This window comes from Amphibalanus amphitrite, unplaced genomic scaffold (assembly GCF_019059575.1).
Source record: "Amphibalanus amphitrite isolate SeventyFive unplaced genomic scaffold, NRLGWU_Aamphi_draft 000026F_arrow, whole genome shotgun sequence".
Taxonomy (NCBI): domain Eukaryota; kingdom Metazoa; phylum Arthropoda; class Thecostraca; order Balanomorpha; family Balanidae; genus Amphibalanus; species Amphibalanus amphitrite.
In genome coordinates this window covers 809323-828629 of record NW_024881522.1, presented here as the reverse complement: position 1 = coordinate 828629, position 19307 = coordinate 809323, and the positions used below count along the sequence as shown (strand labels likewise).

At 46.7% G+C, this 19307-nt stretch overlaps 1 protein-coding gene across 2 annotated transcripts in view; it reads left to right on the top strand.

The window, feature by feature from the left end:
- The window catches only part of LOC122363451 (sodium- and chloride-dependent GABA transporter 1-like), a 28301-nt gene extending 9198 nt beyond the window's left edge, over positions 1-19103 (top strand). For both annotated transcript variants that reach the window (XM_043332742.1, XM_043332751.1), the window contains exons 3-15: positions 253-391; positions 7414-7545; positions 10134-10235; positions 10686-10869; positions 11204-11336; positions 12995-13129; positions 13508-13611; positions 13883-14007; positions 14278-14390; positions 14758-14895; positions 15207-15410; positions 15637-15804; positions 15946-19103. In XM_043332742.1, coding sequence (XP_043188677.1) covers positions 253-391; positions 7414-7545; positions 10134-10235; positions 10686-10869; positions 11204-11336; positions 12995-13129; positions 13508-13611; positions 13883-14007; positions 14278-14390; positions 14758-14895; positions 15207-15410; positions 15637-15804; positions 15946-16023 — 1755 coding nt within the window. In that variant the 3' untranslated portion in view covers positions 16024-19103. The remainder of the gene's footprint in view (positions 1-252; positions 392-7413; positions 7546-10133; positions 10236-10685; positions 10870-11203; positions 11337-12994; positions 13130-13507; positions 13612-13882; positions 14008-14277; positions 14391-14757; positions 14896-15206; positions 15411-15636; positions 15805-15945) is intronic.
- The last annotated feature ends 204 nt before the right edge of the window (positions 19104-19307 follow it).

Sequence of the window (19307 nt, the reverse complement as noted above, 5' to 3'; positions counted from 1 at the left end):
CGGAGGCTTTTAGGTGGTTTAAAAGGTTTGGTATTGTAGGTTTTATGTACTTCGAATCAGCACCTAAGACTGCTTGTTGAGCATAAAGGCCTTTACCATGTTGCACCACAATACGCTGCATAGTTCTTGCATTGTTTTGCAACAAACGTGCTTTAGACGGCCCTCCATCATTCCACGTAGCTCCTTTTTCATGTTTCCAGAAACGCGCATCTGCCCCTGACCTGAACTTATGGTGTGTCTCCTCGATCGCAGGTCATATCGTTGAAGCCCGAAGAGCCGGAACGAGAGACCTGGTCGGGCAAGCTGGACTTTGTTCTCTCGGTCGTGGGCTATGCAATCGGCCTGGGAAACGTCTGGCGGTTTCCATATCTTTGCTACCGAAATGGCGGAGGTGAGTGTTCAGCTTGTAGTCGTTAAGCAGTTAACCCACCCCATTTTTCTCAAACGTATAAAGAGCGGATCATGTAGCTTAAAATACGCACGACTTTTGGACACGACTTTGTGGTGACAAGTCGTGCCATTCTGTGCCATTTTGTGCCATTTTGTGGTACCAACTGGGAGGCCCCAGCACCGTTCACGACAAGTTCACGCATAGTTCACGACGAGTTCACGGCGAATTCACGAATAACTAGTTCACGAATGGGCGCATTGAGTTTGCGCATTTCGCAATTCGTGAAAACTTGGACACGTCATATAAATATAGGTCATATAAATAATCACAATGCGTCAGATAAATAATGACAGCCCAGTGCAGTCCTTTGGAATGGGGAGCAGTGTCCAGGAAGACCCCTCACCGAAGAGAGTGCAGTAGTCAGGCAGTATAGTCGAGAACTACTCAAGAAATCGTCATGAACTACTCGCGAACTCATAGTAAACTGCTCGTGCCATGTGCAAACTATTCGTTACGTGCGTAAACTATATAGTTATAAACTATTCATGCCATAAATGCGTGAAGTATGCGTGACGTGACTGTCTCAGTGCAAATGGGAGGGTAGTGCGGCCGTGTTGCGATGCCCACCATGTCGTGAATATGTCGCAAATTACCCGTGAACTCGACGTGAGGTGTCCGTGACCTACTTGTGGCAGTTTGTAGTTCGAGCAAAGCGGAGACTGATGCGTACTCATTCGTCAAGTATTTATTCGTGAAATCATCATGAACTCGTTATGAACTATGCATGAACTAGTCGTGAATGGCGCAGGGGCCTATTGCATTGACTGCCGGTTCTCAAGCGATATATTCAGCATTGATGCAAACGTTTCAATGACAGGTTATAGGATGAAGGGATGAGTGCGATATGCTTGAATCAAGCTAGCGACATAATTGACTCTATTCAGTGGCAGGCTTCTGGAACATTAACGCATGCAATTTTAACTTTAATCACATTATATGTTAGTTGCTTACAAGACCATCATTTCTGACCAATAAGAATATCCCTCTTACACGAGGAAGTAGTGATTCATGAATAGAGTTGCGGCCGAAATAAATGCAAACTACACATTTTTAATGCGTCTTTGCCGCCTGCCAGTACTGAGACGAAGAAGTGTTGTGTACCTAATATGCTGCCTTTTACTGCTAACATATATGTAACTATGCACATGCGTCCGTCGATCAAAAACATTTTTAGTGCATACTTTTTACTTGCACGTGTACATGTAAACTCATGGTAATTAACTCCAATATAACGTAGAGAACGGGCTTACAAAGGTACCTACATGTTATGTGGCCATCATCACATTACAACGTTAGAACTTCCAATATTTACCTTTCAAACGTTTTGTTGTACTCGGTTCATGCATAACCTCTTCGGATCTTCGTTCCAATATAATTCTTTTCCTCTTTCTTTTTCCACCTCATTCTTTCCGCCGTTTCGTTTCCAGGCTCTAAGCTCTGCAGGAGCGTCCCGCGTTGTCCTTTCTTTTTATCATCACCATGGCGATTTTCTCCGTTCCGCTTCTCCTCCCATCTTTCATCGTGCCTGCAGCTCTGCCCAGAGGTCGTCTCGGCGGATGCAGCCTGCAGGGCGCCTTCCCCTGCCCCCCCCCCCCCCTGGGCGGCTGGGCGACAGACGCGTGTGAGATGCCGTATTGATTGGGCCGGTGTGGGCCTCGGAGGGCGCCGCTGGTGGCTGGCAGGCCGGCCGCGGCCGCTGCCGCCGCCTCCGACCCGGCGCTGCTCTCCCGGCGACCTGGCACCGTGCCAGACGCCGCCGCCGACGGCCGGCGGCCCTCTAATGACCTGGCGCGAAATTTAGCGCGCCACCGTGAAATTAGTTAAGTGACGAGCTCGTGAGAATATGAGCCTAATTTGTGTGCAAGAGAGGCTGATAAGCTGCCTCCTAACCGCAGTCTGTCACCGACTAAAAGTGAAATATTTATTTAGGATCCTTGAAGGCCTTTACGTTTTTATCAACATATTATGTAGACACTTTAATCCTCGCCGAACCTATCGGCTTTCTACACACTTTAGGTACACCCTTTCAGGGAGGTCGGTGGAACCGATCTCACCAGAAGAAAAGACGTGTGCGTCGTACAGGACGCAGCGACTGGTACTCGATTTTAAGGCCTCAGGTCAGCCGATGACCTCTGATGTCAGATCAAGAGCACAATATATGGGCCCGCTTTTTTGCAAATAATTTCACCTAAAATGATCGCAGGGCGTGGTTGTGGCACCATCGTGTTTGTCATGATCAGGTTCGTCGAATATTTGTTTTTTGCGCAGGCCATCTTAGGGGGTTGACCTCAGGTCAAGGCCAGGTCACAGTCTCTCAGGTAACTAAGCTGGTCGAAGGAGACGTTAATGCGTGTCATTCGATTCGGCAGGTTTTTCTGAGTCCATTGATGGCTTTCCCGACTGGCTAGCTCAGAGGCCACGTTACCGTCCTGACCTCAGATGACACTCAGGAAAAATCCGAGATATACGAGTACAAGATGCGAGGCCTCGGAAGGTTACAAGTCTCATAAGTTGCATCTCCCTTCAAATGCTCCTCTGGCACTGACAACATTACGAAGTTGCGACATTTCATGATCGTTCAGAGGTTCAATTATTATAACGTCATAGGTCAGTGACTTGACCTGACCTGAAAATGTGGCTGTTGTCACAAGATCTGGCTTGAATATAGCATTAGATATGCAAGATTATAACTTCCTATCGATATCACGCTCCGACTTTTTGCGGAAAAAAGTCAGGGGCTGGCAACTCTTCCCCACCACCGGCTAGGGTTAAGAAAAATAATCCATTGAGAGCCCTGTGAACAAATGACGTTTCCATGCCATGAGTATAGAGTATAGACTGTAGAGTGTAGGTACAAACTGATAGTATATTGATAAAGACAAGTAGAAAAACACGGAACAAATAGTGCATGGACGCGTTTCGATTATTAAATCTTCATCAGCATGACATAATCACAGAGAAAACAAGATATAGCACACAAACATTCAAGCTCTTCACATTGCAATCGTCTTGATTTTAAAAATTTCTTGCATATGACATATTCACTACTAATCCACCTGTAGGAGAATATCCACGAAAAATGATATCAAAATAGATCACTGACATACATATGACATATGGATAACAACAAATTTATACAGTACGATCATGAACAAGTAGGTACCTACTTATACAAACTAATGACGCGTCTTCTTTAAACTATACATCGCCGCTGGTTTAGCCCATTTCATCGAACCCACCCTAATATTAATCGTTTCGTTCATTGCTATAAATGCCGCCTCTGTCGCCTTCCGATTGTCTTTGTTTTTACATAATGCTATAATTTCCGCCCCGCCCCATCTTGGTAAATGATGTGTTTTCTGAGCATGAATTACTACCGCGCTATGTTCTGCGTTGTTTCGCATGTCCCGCTTATGTTCCTTTAATCTAACGTCTAAGCCCCTCCCGGTTTCCCCTATATATGATTTGTCACAAGAACCACAAGGAATCTTATACACTAAACTTTTTTCTTCTCCATTTCTTTTTGTGTGGTTTTTCAGTATATGCCCTACCTTTGTTCCCGAAGAGAAAGCTATTTTAAATCCAGTCATTTCAATCTGTTTCGCTATCATCTCGGCTGGTTTCGAATTGGGAAGTGTTATATATCGTTCGGTTTTCTTCGTCTTTGTTGTCGCGCTTCGCTTTCGAATATTGATAGCTTTTCTTTTCAAGTTGACTAGAAATCCTTTGGGGTACTTTAATTTCGTGAACGATGCCATGATGTGCTGAATCTCTTCATCTATAAACTCTTCACTACAAATGCGATACGCTCTAAGGAAAAACCCCAACACTATCCCACTTTTAACCCGATCATTGTGTCCAGAATAGAAATGTACGTACGACTCTTTGTTTGTAGGCTTTCGATACACTTTAAATTTTGGCTGACTCCCACGTATGATCACAGTATCAAGAAAAGCAATCGTCCCGTTGCTTTCTTTCTCAAGTGTAAACTGAATCTTTTCCTCTACCGAGTTAAGTCTATCAAGTTTGTCCTCTAAGTTCGTTTCTTTTGGCACTACTACGAGAATATCGTCAACATAACGCAACCAAATTACGTTACTGCCCATGATGCCCTGATAATGGTGCTTTTCGAGCCACTCCATGTACAAACATGCCGCCACCGGGCTCAGTGGTGACCCCATGGCTAGTCCCCTATGTTGACTATACTCATCAGACTGAAATTGAAATCCCCCAAAGTTAAGGCACATTGCAAGTAATTTCAAATAGTCATCTTTTGGCACAGGTAACTGTTCGGAGTCCATATTCGCTACTACAGATTTGATTGCCTCTAACGCACCGTCTACCGAAACGTTGGTAAACAAAGACTTCACATCGAAACTAGCCAGGAACTTATCTGATAAGTCCATGTCCTTGATCTTGTCCATGAGATCCTCAGTGTTGCGGAGATGTGCGTCACTGATCGTGCCCAACGTGCTTGAAAGAGGCCTGGCCAAGACCTTCGCGAGTCGGTGTGGAGCACTGCCGATCCCTGACGTTATCGGTCGCATCGGAACATTCGTTTTGTGTAGCTTCGGGAGACCGCGCATTCGTGGTGCAGCAGGCGCCTCTTCTAGTAGATGGAGAAGATTTTTCCCTTTTTCGGATTTCTTGAGTACCTGTCTTGCTTCTTGATTGAACTTCTTACTAATTTTGTCCGTGTATCCCGAAGGTTTCTTTTCGTATGTTTCAGTGTCTTGGAGTAGGTCATTCATTTTGTTTGTGTAGTCATCGATGTCCATAATCACCAATCCACCTCCCTTGTCTGCCTGGGTGACAATCACGGACGAATCCTTGGCTAATCTTCTCAACGCTTCCATGTATCTCCTTGGCAACTTATCAGCCTCCTTATCAGCTAGAGCTTTACAGCATAACAGCACGCCTTGAATAAAACCCTTTTCTACATCTTCATCGTTCCATCTAGTGTTGCGACGAACGTGATCCACATATTGATTTTTGTCCTTCCCCGTATCAAACTTTACTCCGAGGGCTAGTGCTTCTTTTTCGTTGTCATTCAGTGCTCGTGATGATAGGTTCGTGACGATTTCTACATTGCCAGCTTCCTTCCATGGGCTGTTGTCGCACAAAGTCTTCAGTTTTCGTTTGAGTTTCGTCTGCTGTTTGTCGTTGAAGTTCTTCAGTTTCGTTCGTAGCTCAGTCGATATCGGCACTCCTTTCAATTCATCTCGTAGAATGTATATCTTGTCCCTTATCTCTGAGCACGCTTCTTCTAAAAAGCTACGGGCAGTTGTGCTAAATGGATGATCTTTACTCTTAAGTTGTTGAGGAGCCGATTTCGGCAATACTTGCTCTAGAATGCAATCATTCAGAAATTTAATGTGAAGAGCTTGAATGTTTGTGTGCTATATCTTGTTTTCTCTGTGATTATGTCATGCTGATGAAGATTTAATAATCGAAACGCGTCCATGCACTATTTGTTCCGTGTTTTTCTACAAACTGATAGGATTCGAGTGCAATATTTTCAAAGTTTGGCGGATATATCATAGCGTCAGTATTCCTAATTTACGGCCAACAGTGCCATTTTGCTGAACTGAGAGCGGTTTTTGCGATCATCTGTGCACCTAATCCCTCGGGAACTGTACACTGAAAACAATTTCACCCAAAACTGGCGAGTAAACCGGTGCCTCACGGGTACCCCTATCCGCAACCATTTTAACCACCCTCCCAGGAGTCAATTTAGAACATAACACTTTCGCAATTCACTCTGGAGAGTAGTAACCCTCCACGACTATTCGCGCACTAGTGGCTCGCGACCCCTCCATCGAAAGGTATTCATCGACGCCTACCTGGCAGCAGCGCCCCACAAACCCCTAGGAGATGGGGTTACCCTCCACGCCTACCCTTCGCCGACCAAGTCACGAGGGTCAAAAATACTCCCACGCTTGACCATATTTGCGGGAAAATATCTATATTATAGCAATCTCACACCTAGAAAACATCGGTGAGAAAGTTTCACATCGGTGGGAAAGGTCAAATCGAATTCCCATAGAAATTTCGACATGACTCAGTCACCGGCAGTCATGCAGACCGCCCGAAATCAAGAAAATGTGTCGCCGCTGCTTTCGTGACCTATATAAGAATCAAAATGGTCTCACTTGGTAGTTTCGGAAGAAAAAGCGTTGCCAATCGTCCCGTGATGAACATTGCAGAGGTTTTAAAGATGCACCCTAACAATTGTACTTTCGCCCCCACTTGAAAACCGCCAAACAATGTGCCAACATATCATTGGTTCAAAAAAAAGTTAAAAAACTGTTGTAAAATGTAATTCAAAACTGTATGAGACAACGCCATCTAGTTGTAACAGCAGATCCAACTCCTTCAGGGCAGGTTATGCAAAGGTTCGCCATCCACGGATACGCGTTTACGATACCTCGAGTAGTTCCAACTCTTTCAGTGAGGGCTGTGCCAATGACTCGACACCCGCGGGGACAATATCCGGTGCTGGGTAGCTACCTTACTGCAGACTGTGGGTACAGTGCATATTTACGAGTAATAAGGCAGGCAAGTCTGCTTACCCTCTAGCTAGAATCTGGACATGGCGAGTTAATACACATATACCACCCGCAGAGCAACGCTTAATTCGCCAGCTTCGGGTGAAATTGTTTTCAGTGTACTGTTCATACCCACCTGCTCCTTCAACAGTGGCTAATTAACACATATTTATCGTATTTACATTGCATGTTAGGTATCCATGCTGCTTCCAATACCGACCTTCCTCCATCTTTCCGCGTATTTGTAAACTCTTACTCTAGGGGCGACCTCTGCTCCCGTAAGCATTACCCGCGGACTCTGAGAGACAAACACATCGCCATGCACTTGTAACTGATGACCATTGATACCCTGTCTGTCTAAAAGCCCTTGTAAGTAGTTTGTACTCTAATTGTGTCCTCTGTCCCGGCGCGCAGGTGCGTTCCTGATTCCGTACCTGCTGACGGTGGCCACGTGCGGCGTGCCCATGTTTCTGCTGGAGGTGTCACTCGGACAGTACCTCTCCATCGGCGGCCTCGGAGTGTGGAAGATATCACCTGCTTTCAAAGGTGAGTTCAACCATCGGTTCAAATGTCGACCGCGCCCGGCCTGAAAATTCGGTAGTCCCCATACATATAGCACCGCCGGGTGCTGTTCGGTGGATGCTAAAACGCGATGAAATAGACGACTGATTAATCAAGTTTTCTCACTTTTTTATTTTGGCATTTGTGCCCTTGACCTGTTTAAACGTATATCGCTCTTTGTCTTGACATGGAAACTTATTGTCGACCGTGTCATACAACGATCTGTATATATTTTGATGATCAAACTGATATGTATTTTCCAGTCACCATTTAGGCTTTAGAGTTTTATTCCCAATTCAGTTTTACGTAGTCAGTGGCTGCTAATCAACCCGATCAACTTCATAGGTCGTATTTCACGTCTGCTTGAGAAATGCAACTTTGCTAACTGAATTAGTTAGTGTTAGTTCAATGAACCCGGCTGCTTATGTTTGATAACAGCTTGGACCGTAGCATGCTCAACGTATCCCAAGCAAATGATAAACACGACAAACTGGTGTCAGATAAAGTAATGTCCGGGAATTCTAAGATACGACTGTTGCCGGTGTTGCTTCTGGTTGTTTCGCTAGGCCTGTGAGGATTGTTGCTGCGCTCATCAGTTCAGCCCTTTTTGCTCAGCCCTCGGACACCCTGATGCTGTTCCACACACATTCGTTCGAAGGCAGCGAACATTTTCTATCCTCTTTTCGTTTTCATGTCCCGCCGTCTTAGGCCAACTTTCAATACCTTACTCCTCTCCCAGTCACCAAAGTGGGTGTTACCCCAACTCATCCAGCCCCGCGGCGGCGCGGCTCGGAGTCCGCAGGCCGCCCGGGCAGACGCCGCCGGCTTCCATCCATCAGTCCTGGGCCGGTTTTGCTGCCGGCCGTCGAGCCCAGGCGAGGGCGGCGGCTAATGGGTGCCCGGCGACGCCACGCGTCACTTTATGGTGACGTCGGTGCAGTAATGGAGACAGCTGGGAGAGCTGCCACCGGGCAGATAGGCGCGCGGCGGCGGCCGGAATCGGACCACCGCCGGCGACGGCAGCGAGAAAGACGAGCGTCGGAGACGACAGCCCGACGGCCGAGCCGAGTTAGAGCCGGCGGAGACAGGGTGGAGATTGGTTGAGGCCGAGTGGGATCAGCACAGCGCTGGGAAGAGATGGAGGTGGCAGCGGACGAGTCGAAAAAATGGATAAAGGCACCGGGACCAGCCGGAGGCATATGAGAACTGGAACAGATCACGCGGAGGCTCGACCGATAGAAGAGCTGGAGCTGGCTGGAAATTGGCGATTGGTTATGATTGAATGGTCTGAAGTAGATTTTGATTATGCAATTAGAAGAGGTGGAGCACATTTGAGTCGACTGATGAGAAACTTGACAAATGGCCAGCGCAGAGAGAGAGATGAAAACATTTTATTTGATTGGTTTAAGCCAGTTGGACGGCCTGCCAAAGGAAGGAAAAAACGCCTCGGCCAAAGACTGAAACTTGAAAGCAGCAACAGGAAGAAAGTTGACTGAAGGGTATATGCCTAGGTCACATTTACATAGATATAGAGCAAAATTCGGATATGAGCTGTCGCATAATTCGCCCGTCACCATCTGGTCCACCCATTGGACATTTTCATGGCTGTCGGGCTGACGGTGACGCTGCACTAAGGCCCAGCGCAGCTGCACTATGGCTCAGCTCAGTGGCGGCGCAGTGGCGGACCGGGCCCGTATTCCTCCAGGGCAGCCGGTGCGTTGGGGTTTGCAGAACGGGGGGGGGGAGCAGGCTTGGGGGCGGCATGAGTTCAGCGATGGGACAGCTGGGGCTGCAGGATAGTGACTCAGGGGTAGCGATGGGTCACGAGACAGGGAGGGCTCAGGGGCCGCGGGGCTGTACTGGGAGCTGGAGGACGGGGAAGGGGGCTCAGGGGTCGCAGGGTCTAGTAGTCGGAGCTGCAGGGGACTCGAGGGCAGCGGTGAGGTCACGATGGGCTGTAGTGGGATCTGCAGGATGGGTGGAGGGTGGGATGGGGGAGGGAGGGAGGTCAGGGGCAGCTGGTCTGTAGTGGGAGCTGCAGAACAGTGGCGGGGGGGGGGGGGGGCAGGGGTAGCGGCACGGAGAGGCGCCCGCCGGGCGCCAGCTGTCGCTGACGGCGCTCGGCCGGCGTGGATTACCGTAACCAATTGGCAGCGTCCGCTTCCGCTCCGCCCAATACGCTCAATCAGGCCTCACACCAGCCTCTTTCACATTCACATCGCGCGCAGGCGGGCGCCGCTAGTGCCGCTAGACACCAGGGAAATGCAGAAAAGGCTTGGAAGGAAAAATAGAAACAGAGAAAGGGTGGATGACTTTAAGGCTGGAATGGTGCTTCAGATGGTAAAAATAATACTGCACTGCAAGTATTGGTATATAATGATCTATGGTGCAAGGAAATAGGAATAATAAGATAAGTAGCTCATGACAAAGGAACGTCATTATTCTTACCATATGTCGTGTCCTACCTATATAACCGCAATGTTCAGCGCATGCCGTAATTACCTATGTTTCAGTAGCCCTACGCATCTTGGAGGTCACCAGGCTGCTGTATCATGTTCTGTTTTCTTTTACAGGGGTGGGCTACGGCGCCGTTCTGCAATGCATCTGGCTGGACAGCTACTACATTGTGGTCATGTCATGGGCGCTGTTCTACTTCTTCAACTCCCTGACAGCATGTAAGGATGCGCGAGGGCGTCGTGGATTAACCTCCGACATATAACCCCGATATAAACTCCGATATTACAGTCATACTCAGGAGTTCATGCTCGACATTTCGATTCGACTATCTCATATTTGAGAGGGGCATCGGCCTCAAAACTGTCAGAAATGAAGCAGTACGTTAACGCTTTCTTTGTTACCTTCTGAGCACTTATTTATGATCAAATTGATCCGTGTGATCAAAGTGATATGATCCTCAATGCTTCTTGTATCTAAAAAGCTGATCACCGTTTTTTCTTACTAACTCGATTGTGCTCGAGCTTGATTGCTTATTGTTGTCTAAACAAACCGTTTTCCATTGAAGAAAAGTGGTTCGATTAACGAGATATCACCCCTCCCTCGCTAAGCTGCGGGGGAGTTAGTTCTTTAACGAACGCCGGTCTACCCTATTCCCGTCTGTGCTGCAGCGCTTCCCTGGGGCAGCTGCGGCAACTACTGGAACAAGCCGACGTGCTCCAGCCCCTACACGAGGAAGTCACTAGACTGCTGGACGGAGCAGATCAACAACACCTTCAACTCCACCTACTGCATGGTCGGCAAGAACGCCATCCTCGAGAAGGACCTCAGCGATCCCGTCCGAGAGTTCTGGGAGTAAGTGTATATAGTTTTTTAGTAATTGTTCAGAATTTCTTTGGATGCAAGTGCTTATAGTTTCTTTGGAAATAATTGTTCAGCGTCTCTTTGGTTGTATGTTCTGAGGGTTTTTTAGGCGTAAGTGCTCAGCGGGAGTATGTAGGTGCTCAGAGTTTCTTTGGGAGTAAGTGCTGACAGTCTCTCTGGGAGTAACTGTTCAGAGTTTCTTACAGAGTAACTGTTCAGAGCCATAAAAAGATGTTGAGATCGCACCCAGCGACGACCTGTCGATGTCTGGCGACCCCCGCGGCGGCGGGGTACCGCTGTGACCGGGCGCTGACCTGTGTCACAGGGGTCGGACCCTGAACATCACTGACGGCATCGAAGAGGTCGGTGAGGTGCGCTGGGAGCTGGCCGGAACGCTGGCACTGGCCTGGATCATCTGCTACTTCTGCATCTGGAAAGGCGTCAAATACACCGGCAAGGCACGTGCAGATGTTCCTAAGTGCATTGTTATTTTTTTCAAAATCGTTACAAAACGTTGTAACACGTGCCTTTTAGACGTCTCTAGTAAAAATGTCTACAGGTGATGACAACCATTTTCTTGCCCTACATATACGCTATTAAGATTTTAGACTTTTAATAATTTAGCTTGTGCGCTGCATTAAATCATTAGAAAGCCGTTTCGTGGCACGACCATAACTCCACACTTCTTGTGGTGAGAAACAGGATGTAACAAAGTGACGTATGACGCTGCTTTCAATCAATGGGTCCAAAATTGTTTTTACTTTTTACTAACGACCTTATGTCTCATTTACCCAGTGGCAAGCAGGTCATGTACGCCGATGACATTCAGTTTATTGAATCTGATACGGTTTCTAATTTGGACGACCTAAAACGGCGTATGGAGTGTACTTTGGAGGTGGCTCTCCGATGGTACACCCAGAACAGGCTAAAAATCAACCCAACTAAGACTGAACTTTTGCTAGTAAAGCCGCAGAGAAAAATATGTAGTGTAAATTTTACTATTGACTTTGGCATTTGCGAAATTAAACCTAGTCACGAGATCAAAATTTTAGGTGTGTTCTTTGACTCTTCACTGACCTGGGAGAAGCAGGTGTCGTTGGTGACCCGCCGCTGCTACCATGTACTAGTCGGCCTATCTAAGTTGAGACATAAGCTACCGTATGAAGTAAAAAAGATGCTTATCGAGGCCCTTGTATTCCCCCACATAATGTACTGCTGTACCGTCTGGGGAGGCTGCTGCGCAACCCAGAGGCGACGTGTGCAGAAGGCCATTAACTTCGCGGCGCGCATTGTAACAGGACTGTCTAAACGCGACCACATTAGCGCAGCTCTGGAAGCTCTCGAATGGCCGAAGTTTGACAAGATGTTGGAGGACCGAGACATAGCGATGCTGCGTAGGATTCTCTCGTCGGATGCGCCGCCATCTCTAGCTGGACTCGTGATGCGTCGCTCTGATGTGAATAGGAGGCTCACTCGCGGCACATGTGGGGATCAGCTGGACCTGCCTAAAATTAGAACAGAGCGAGCTAGGCGTACTTTTCATTTTAGAGCAGTAAAATCGTGGAACGGTCTCCATCGTTAGCTTTCTGGCAAACAAGCTGTGATGTATTTTGTGATGATTTTTTTTTTTGCGCTGCTCACTTTTATTTACTTTGTCTACTTTTTACCCGCGTATTGTGCATTCTTAACTTCACATTTTGCCATCTGAGTATCTTACTGGTACAGACAATTCTCTTTACTTTTATACTTTGCGTCATTCTTATTGATGTGTGTTTTATACCCACTTGTAGTTTTATAGATTGTGAATGATTGTATGACGAGAGCACTGAAAAACCATTCACATGGAGGACTCAATACATGATTGATTGATTGATTGATTGATTGATTGCTTTGCCTCGTTTCCGTGGGTTGTCTGGTTTTATCCGGTTAGCCGGCAGACGGGCATAGCTCCGGCACATGTGCAGCTTTGCAGCTTAATTGGACTGTAAGCAAGGGACTAGCAGTCGTGTACAGTCGTAGATGTTACAGCCGTTTTAATGGCGTTAGCTAAGGCACTGAATACGCATCAATGCTCTCCGCCTGTCGCTATCACCTGACGTCATTCTCTGTTCCACAGGTTGTGTACTTCACGTCACTGTTCCCGTACGTGCTGATGTTCATCCTTCTGATTCGAGGTGTTACCCTGCCGGGCGCCATCGAAGGAATCAAGTTCTACGTGATGCCCGACATCAAAAAGCTCAAAGAAGTAAAGGTGAGAAGATAGCGGTAACTGGGTGCTGTTACTCGGAAAGCTGGAAGTTATTATTCTGTCTACCGAGGTTAAAACCGCAGCCGTCTGAGGTGTTTAAGCATATCAACTCAGTTGTGTGGGTTGGGGAAGTTAATTTCTTACTTAACTTCTTACGGAGGTGGGGAGGGAAGTTTCGGGTCCCCGGCTGGTTTTCCGCTCTGTTCGAAATACTTTTTGCTCAGTTAGAGGGGACGGTGAAAAGCTCATGACATCCATAACAATAGCAGCTACTCTATCACCAACGGCAGCGAAGACATGTTGTCGATAAATACCTGACATACCTGTCTGCTCAGGCCAGGTCAGATTCGATTGCAACGACGGACTTGTGTCCCATTTCAGGTGTGGATCGATGCAGCCACCCAAGTGTTCTTTTCCTACGGACTGGCCCTCGGCTCGCTAATCGCTCTCGGCAGCTACAATAGGTTCAATAACAACGTCCACAGGTGAGTAAAACTTTTCACGCACTGTTGTGTCTGATCTCATCACCAGTTCGATCGAATGAGATAAAATATGTGGAATGTGGGGGGGGGGGAACTATACAACTTTGCTTTATAGCAAAACTGATGCAACCGGCAACGAAAAACTTCATGCTACAGTAAGGTTTATACATAGTGCGTACTTTGCTATATAAATTGTTTTCAATGCTGAATTTCCCTATAACTATGCGAGAGGAAGAGTTAACGTGACATTTGAATGTGTGCGTTTTCTCGACAGAGACGCGATGCTGATATGCACAATAAACACCTGCACATCGATATTTGCCGGCTTCGTCATCTTCTCCGTCATCGGATACATGGCCACCGTCCAGGGAAAATTAGTGGAAGAGGTGGCGAGAGGAGGTAGGTCCGAGGGACTATCGGCGGCGAACTTTCCATCGGTATAAAAAACAACAAAACATGCATTGAAAAGTTGCATGAAATGAACAGTAGATATAATTCCACGTGGTGGTACAGAAGCATTGATTTTCATTTCCTAAGAAATGTCCTGAACTTTGAGAGACATCAGCACGACATCGCTGATGGCATGTTGCTTTCCCAATATGTAGAGGGTCATAAACTGTGACGACTAATGCAGCAAGATCTCAATTGTTATTATATTCTTTTTTACAGGGCCGGGGTTACTGTTCCTGGTGTACCCGTCGGCCATCCTGGAGCTTCCTATCAGCCCGATGTGGTCGGCACTCTTCTTCCTGATGGTGCTTATGCTCGGTCTGGATTCTCAGGTAAGATGCAAGCAATTTTCCACTTACACCTTTGTCGGAATAAGAGAATTGACGAAGCGGGAAACTAACGGGCCTGCCTTGCTGCCTTTTCATTGCAGTTAATGGAAACCTTTGGTTCATTTCATTGCTATAATTTTACATAAAATTTCACACATTTGTCTTTACGACGACTTCCGCATGTTAAGTGCTATATACTACACATACCATCGCGACCATGCCAGAGCTTGTATAATTTATTGGGCTACATCTACACGCAATTTTCATTTTCATTTTCGTGCAGCTAACAAGAGATCATTATCATTTACTCTCTGCAAGCTCACATCCACTGACCAAACCTGACACCATCGTTTGCTTTCACTGTCCACAGTTCTGCACAATGGAAGGGCTGATTACGGCCATTGTGGACGAGTTTCCGTTTGTCCTCCGCCGTCCGGGCAGAAAGGAGGTGTTCATCGCCGTCTACTGCTTCTTGTCGTTCCTCATGGGGCTATCCATGGTGACACAGGTACGATACGTGGATGAACGCGGCCTAACAATGCCGTCATTGTTGCCGACTAGCCTTCTTTTTTATTGTTTTTGCTTTTTGTTCTTATCTTGCAAGCTTCACCAGCCTACTGTTATGAGTTGGACGTCTATATATGACGTCTATATATAGTTATAACTATGCAAACGCATTTCTAACCTAAACAGATTTACGTAATAGTGCTCACAGTTTACCTATGTGTATTTCTTTTGTTAATTGCATATTTTTTTCAACCTTTCATCTGATGAATGTGGATGGATAGTTTCATGTTTTTTTTTTTCATTCTTTGTCAGGGTGGAATGTACGTGCTGGTAATATTTGAAGATTACGCCGCCTCCGGTCTGGCTCTTCTGACTCTCATCTTCTTCGAGTGCATCGCCATCGGCTGGGGCTTTGGCGTGAACCGCTACTTCGAGGCCATCAAAGAGATGGTCGGCTACTATCCGTTCCTGTGGTTCAAACTCTGCTGGACCGTGCTCTGTCCTGCCGTGACTCTGGTGAGATTAACAAACACTTTTAATCTAACGAAATCAACGCAAACAAATTTATCTGAAAATAGAATTAAGATGCTTTTATGCCTTGAATTCTTAATTTTGTTGTGATTGTAAAGTGAAATAATTCTTTTGATTTCATCAATAGGTAATTCTGTGAAAGGCTAACAATATTCTTTGTTGTGAAAAGTGCGCCCTACACTTTGACAGCTCGTGTTTTGTCTTTGCCCAGGGCGTGTTTCTGTTCAACGTGGTCAACTTCACGCCAGTAAAGTACGTGGACTACGAGTACCCGTGGTGGGCCCACCTGATCGGCATCCTGCTCGGCCTCTCCTCCATGCTCTGTCCGCCGCTCTACCTGCTCTACTCGTACTGCAAGGCGCAGGGCACAATGAGAGAGGTAAGCCTTGCCTAAGTTTGGCATTTGCATTGGTCAAACTAGTCCAAGCAGTAGCCAGCTAGTCAAAACATCCCGAAGAAAGTAATATATTAACTTCTTTTTTCCACATGTGATAGCTGACACTACTGCGTTTTGTTTCAGCGATTCGCCACTATCTGTCGGCCTGAGTTAACGGATTTCAAAAACAAAAACGTCGGCAAGTTTGATTCAATGATTTAGCCTGCTGCAGCGAACCAGCGCCAGCATCTCCTAGACAGAGGATCTGTGTCTCCGGAAGACTGGTGTTCAAGGAAGGACATTACAGAGTCTGTCGATGGAGATGCACATTGAGACTTTCCGGGGCTGCGCAGGTCCTTCATGTCACCATGTCGGCGAGGGTGGCTACCCACCGGACAATGGGCACCACGGACTCTAGGTCTCTGACCGAGGGCTTCATCGGCCCCTCCCTGTGTGACAAACTGTCTCTTTCCCGCTGTCTTCCGACTTATGTACACTAGACATCGTCTTGTTGCGAGCCAGCTCACCACGTTTAGAGGATGTTTGTAGAGGTGACGCTATACTGTTGGCGTGCGCACAAACGTATACCGATTTCTCGAAAATTTTGTACTTGAGATGAGACGGTGCTATGTCTAACCACTAGATTTATAAAAGTTTCGTTAACGTTCCCTAACTATGAAGGGGAAGGCCAGTAGAAAACTTGTTGAGTAGTTTCTAAAAAGCTGTCTAAATGAGCCCAACTAGGTCAGTTTTGAACACTGAACCACTTTTTGGGTTTGCACAAAGTGGTAACTAGTTGGTGTTGTTCTTACCCGTGACCTGTAGTTGGGCACTGGGTAGTTTGCTGGTACATAGAGTTGCGCTCTGCCTACAAAAAGGCGCCGTGCCACAAGAAAACGGCGGGGCATGCGCCTTTCCTACTGGGCACGATTGTGATGTAATTCAGATCACTGTTTGGTCTTCGAAACAAGTCTTCCAGTGAGCTATCACTAAGCGTCTTCCATTTTATGACGGCTTTGGTCAATGTTGTTGGTATTTCTTAACTTCGATGACTTTTCACTGTGGTTCATTCCAATTGTTACCCTCATACTTATCGCTTTTTCCACCTACGAATGGCCAGCATGATGCTGGTGCCCATTTAAAAGTGATCATGTGCCAAATAGGTTGTTGCATGCTTCCTGTTACAATTCATACACGTAGGTTAGACACGTTGAAAATAGTCCTGAGTGACTGCTTGACGATGAAGCGTCTAACGGGATATATGAGTAGTGATAGGACGAAAAGGATGGATGGGAGCTGGTGCTGGGCAAGAAGGCCTGACATCTCTGGAAGAGATAGAGACGAAGTTCTTGTTCATATCAATCATTCCTTTCCTAGTTATGGTGTAGGTCTTGTGACGGATTATTGCGGATAATGAGTAGCAGGGATCATTTGAAGAGACTGGATACTGAATTTGGCAATAAAAATGTCAATACAAATAGTATAGACATTAGACATATTTGCGCAAACATTTGTGCGTCGCAGCCATTAGTTTCTGAGCGACTTTGAAAGACGGCACCATTTCAGGTTACAGGTCGAATTCAGTCCTTCATGGTGCAGGATAGACGATAAGCCAAATCCGCTGCTCCGTCGCTGTAAATTGCCAAAATTACAAGCGATTTAAAATCGTGAGACATGTTTGTTCGATGTGTGCGTGCGGACAGCATAGCTACGTTTAAAGTTCAACAGGTGAACGCCTTGGCGTTTTCTAGCCGGGTAGTACCCATATCATATATCATATCACGGAACAATGAAGACGCTGCTCGATTGAAGTTCTGAAGCAATAGCTCGACAAATTTAAGCTCAACAAAACCTTAGGCATATCATTGTTGGTGCGAATCTACCGTGGCACTCTGAATAAAACAGCTAAAATGCGACTTTAATTAATCTGTAGTTACATTAGTTATGTTACCAAAACTATTTTATGTATTCCCGCAGTGTTTACTGCTTTGTTTGAAGTACCTTCCTTTGTCCAGCCGCGAAGGAAGGCTCCTCAGACATTGTAGGATGTCACGCATTGTTTTTGGTATGCTTAGGGTCATCACAAACGAGGGCTTGCCTCATTATTATTTTCAGCTTTTTTCATTTTAGCTGGTATGGCATATGGATACAAGCTGAAATATTGAAGGATTTCTTTCTCTTTTTACGATACATTTATGCTTTTCTTTCTCGAAAGTGGAGTAAAACACATGCCAATGTAAAATCTATCTAATCGGCATTCCTCGTAAATTATTGGTTGACTTTAACAGTCGATTAATTGAAACGTAACATTAGAAGTGGATTTGATTGTTGTCATCGTGATTACTAAGTGTGTTTGCAATGAGATGATTGGGAATGCAGGATGAATGCTGGTTTTGTGTTATGCATTTCGCAAAGCATTGCGTCGCTAAGCTAAGTTTATCTTGCTACAAGAGTACGTCGTGCTGGACTCGCGTTAGTTGATGTGCTGCTTTACAAAAATGCCCGCGGTGACCTAATATTTATCCAGCCATAAAAATTAGGTCATAGAGCGCATTTTGCTACTTGAATTCAGTTCCACAAAATAATGGAACATGAGTTCGAACGTAGTTCAAACTTACCTGTGAGTGCGCTTTACATATGAAACATATTTGTAACCATATATCTATGTCCCCAACGGTGTCATTTTTCTTCCTTTTAATAATTTGTCTGTGAAATTTAGTAAGCATTTTCCAAGCGTCCTCATTTCACTCATCGACCACACATCCAGTGTGTTTTATCTATTGTTACACTGTACATAAGCGTACCGCCGTACGTGTAGATGTTGTTGGTGTCTGAAGGACTTATCCGGCCCCGTTCTGCCCTCTCCATGCGCTGACCTGAGAGAACCGCTGTGCACCTGTACCCGCGCTGGCCGTTGTGTCGTTCCGTGTTAGCTGTGCGGTGACAGGTAGGCTGTCCTCCCCAGTTGTCTGTGCCGGCCGCCAAGTAGCGGCTGACGGACCGGGCAGGGCCGACCGGCGCCGTGTGGCTGGTAGTGCCTGCCGGCCGGCCAGAGGCGCCTCCCGCGGCCGTCAGTCAGGGCGTTCGAGCCGGCCTCGAGCGCTGCGTCGCTCTGGGTGTGCCCCACCGGCGGTAGCTCCCCTCGCGCGGACTGAGCAGGTCTCAGCCGCTCCCGCACCGCGCTCCGTCGGATAGGGTTCCACTGGGCCCCGCCGGGCGACTAGCGTGCCACTAGGGGTGCATGCAGTGGTTTAGTCTGGATCTGCATTCTTTTCTCTTCCAATAATACACGACAAAACTCGCACTGTGTTTGGCATGAGCAGAGTGATCACGTTCCAGACAAACGGGTCTGATATGCTGACCTATAACGTAACTAGGGAGCAAGCTATTGAAATCGAGCTCTACAGGCGTTGCTATATAGGCATTATACAATTCAGACGGTGTCATACAGCTCAGATGCTGTTTTGCATGGCCATGCAATGCTGTAAGACATTAATGCATTCCCT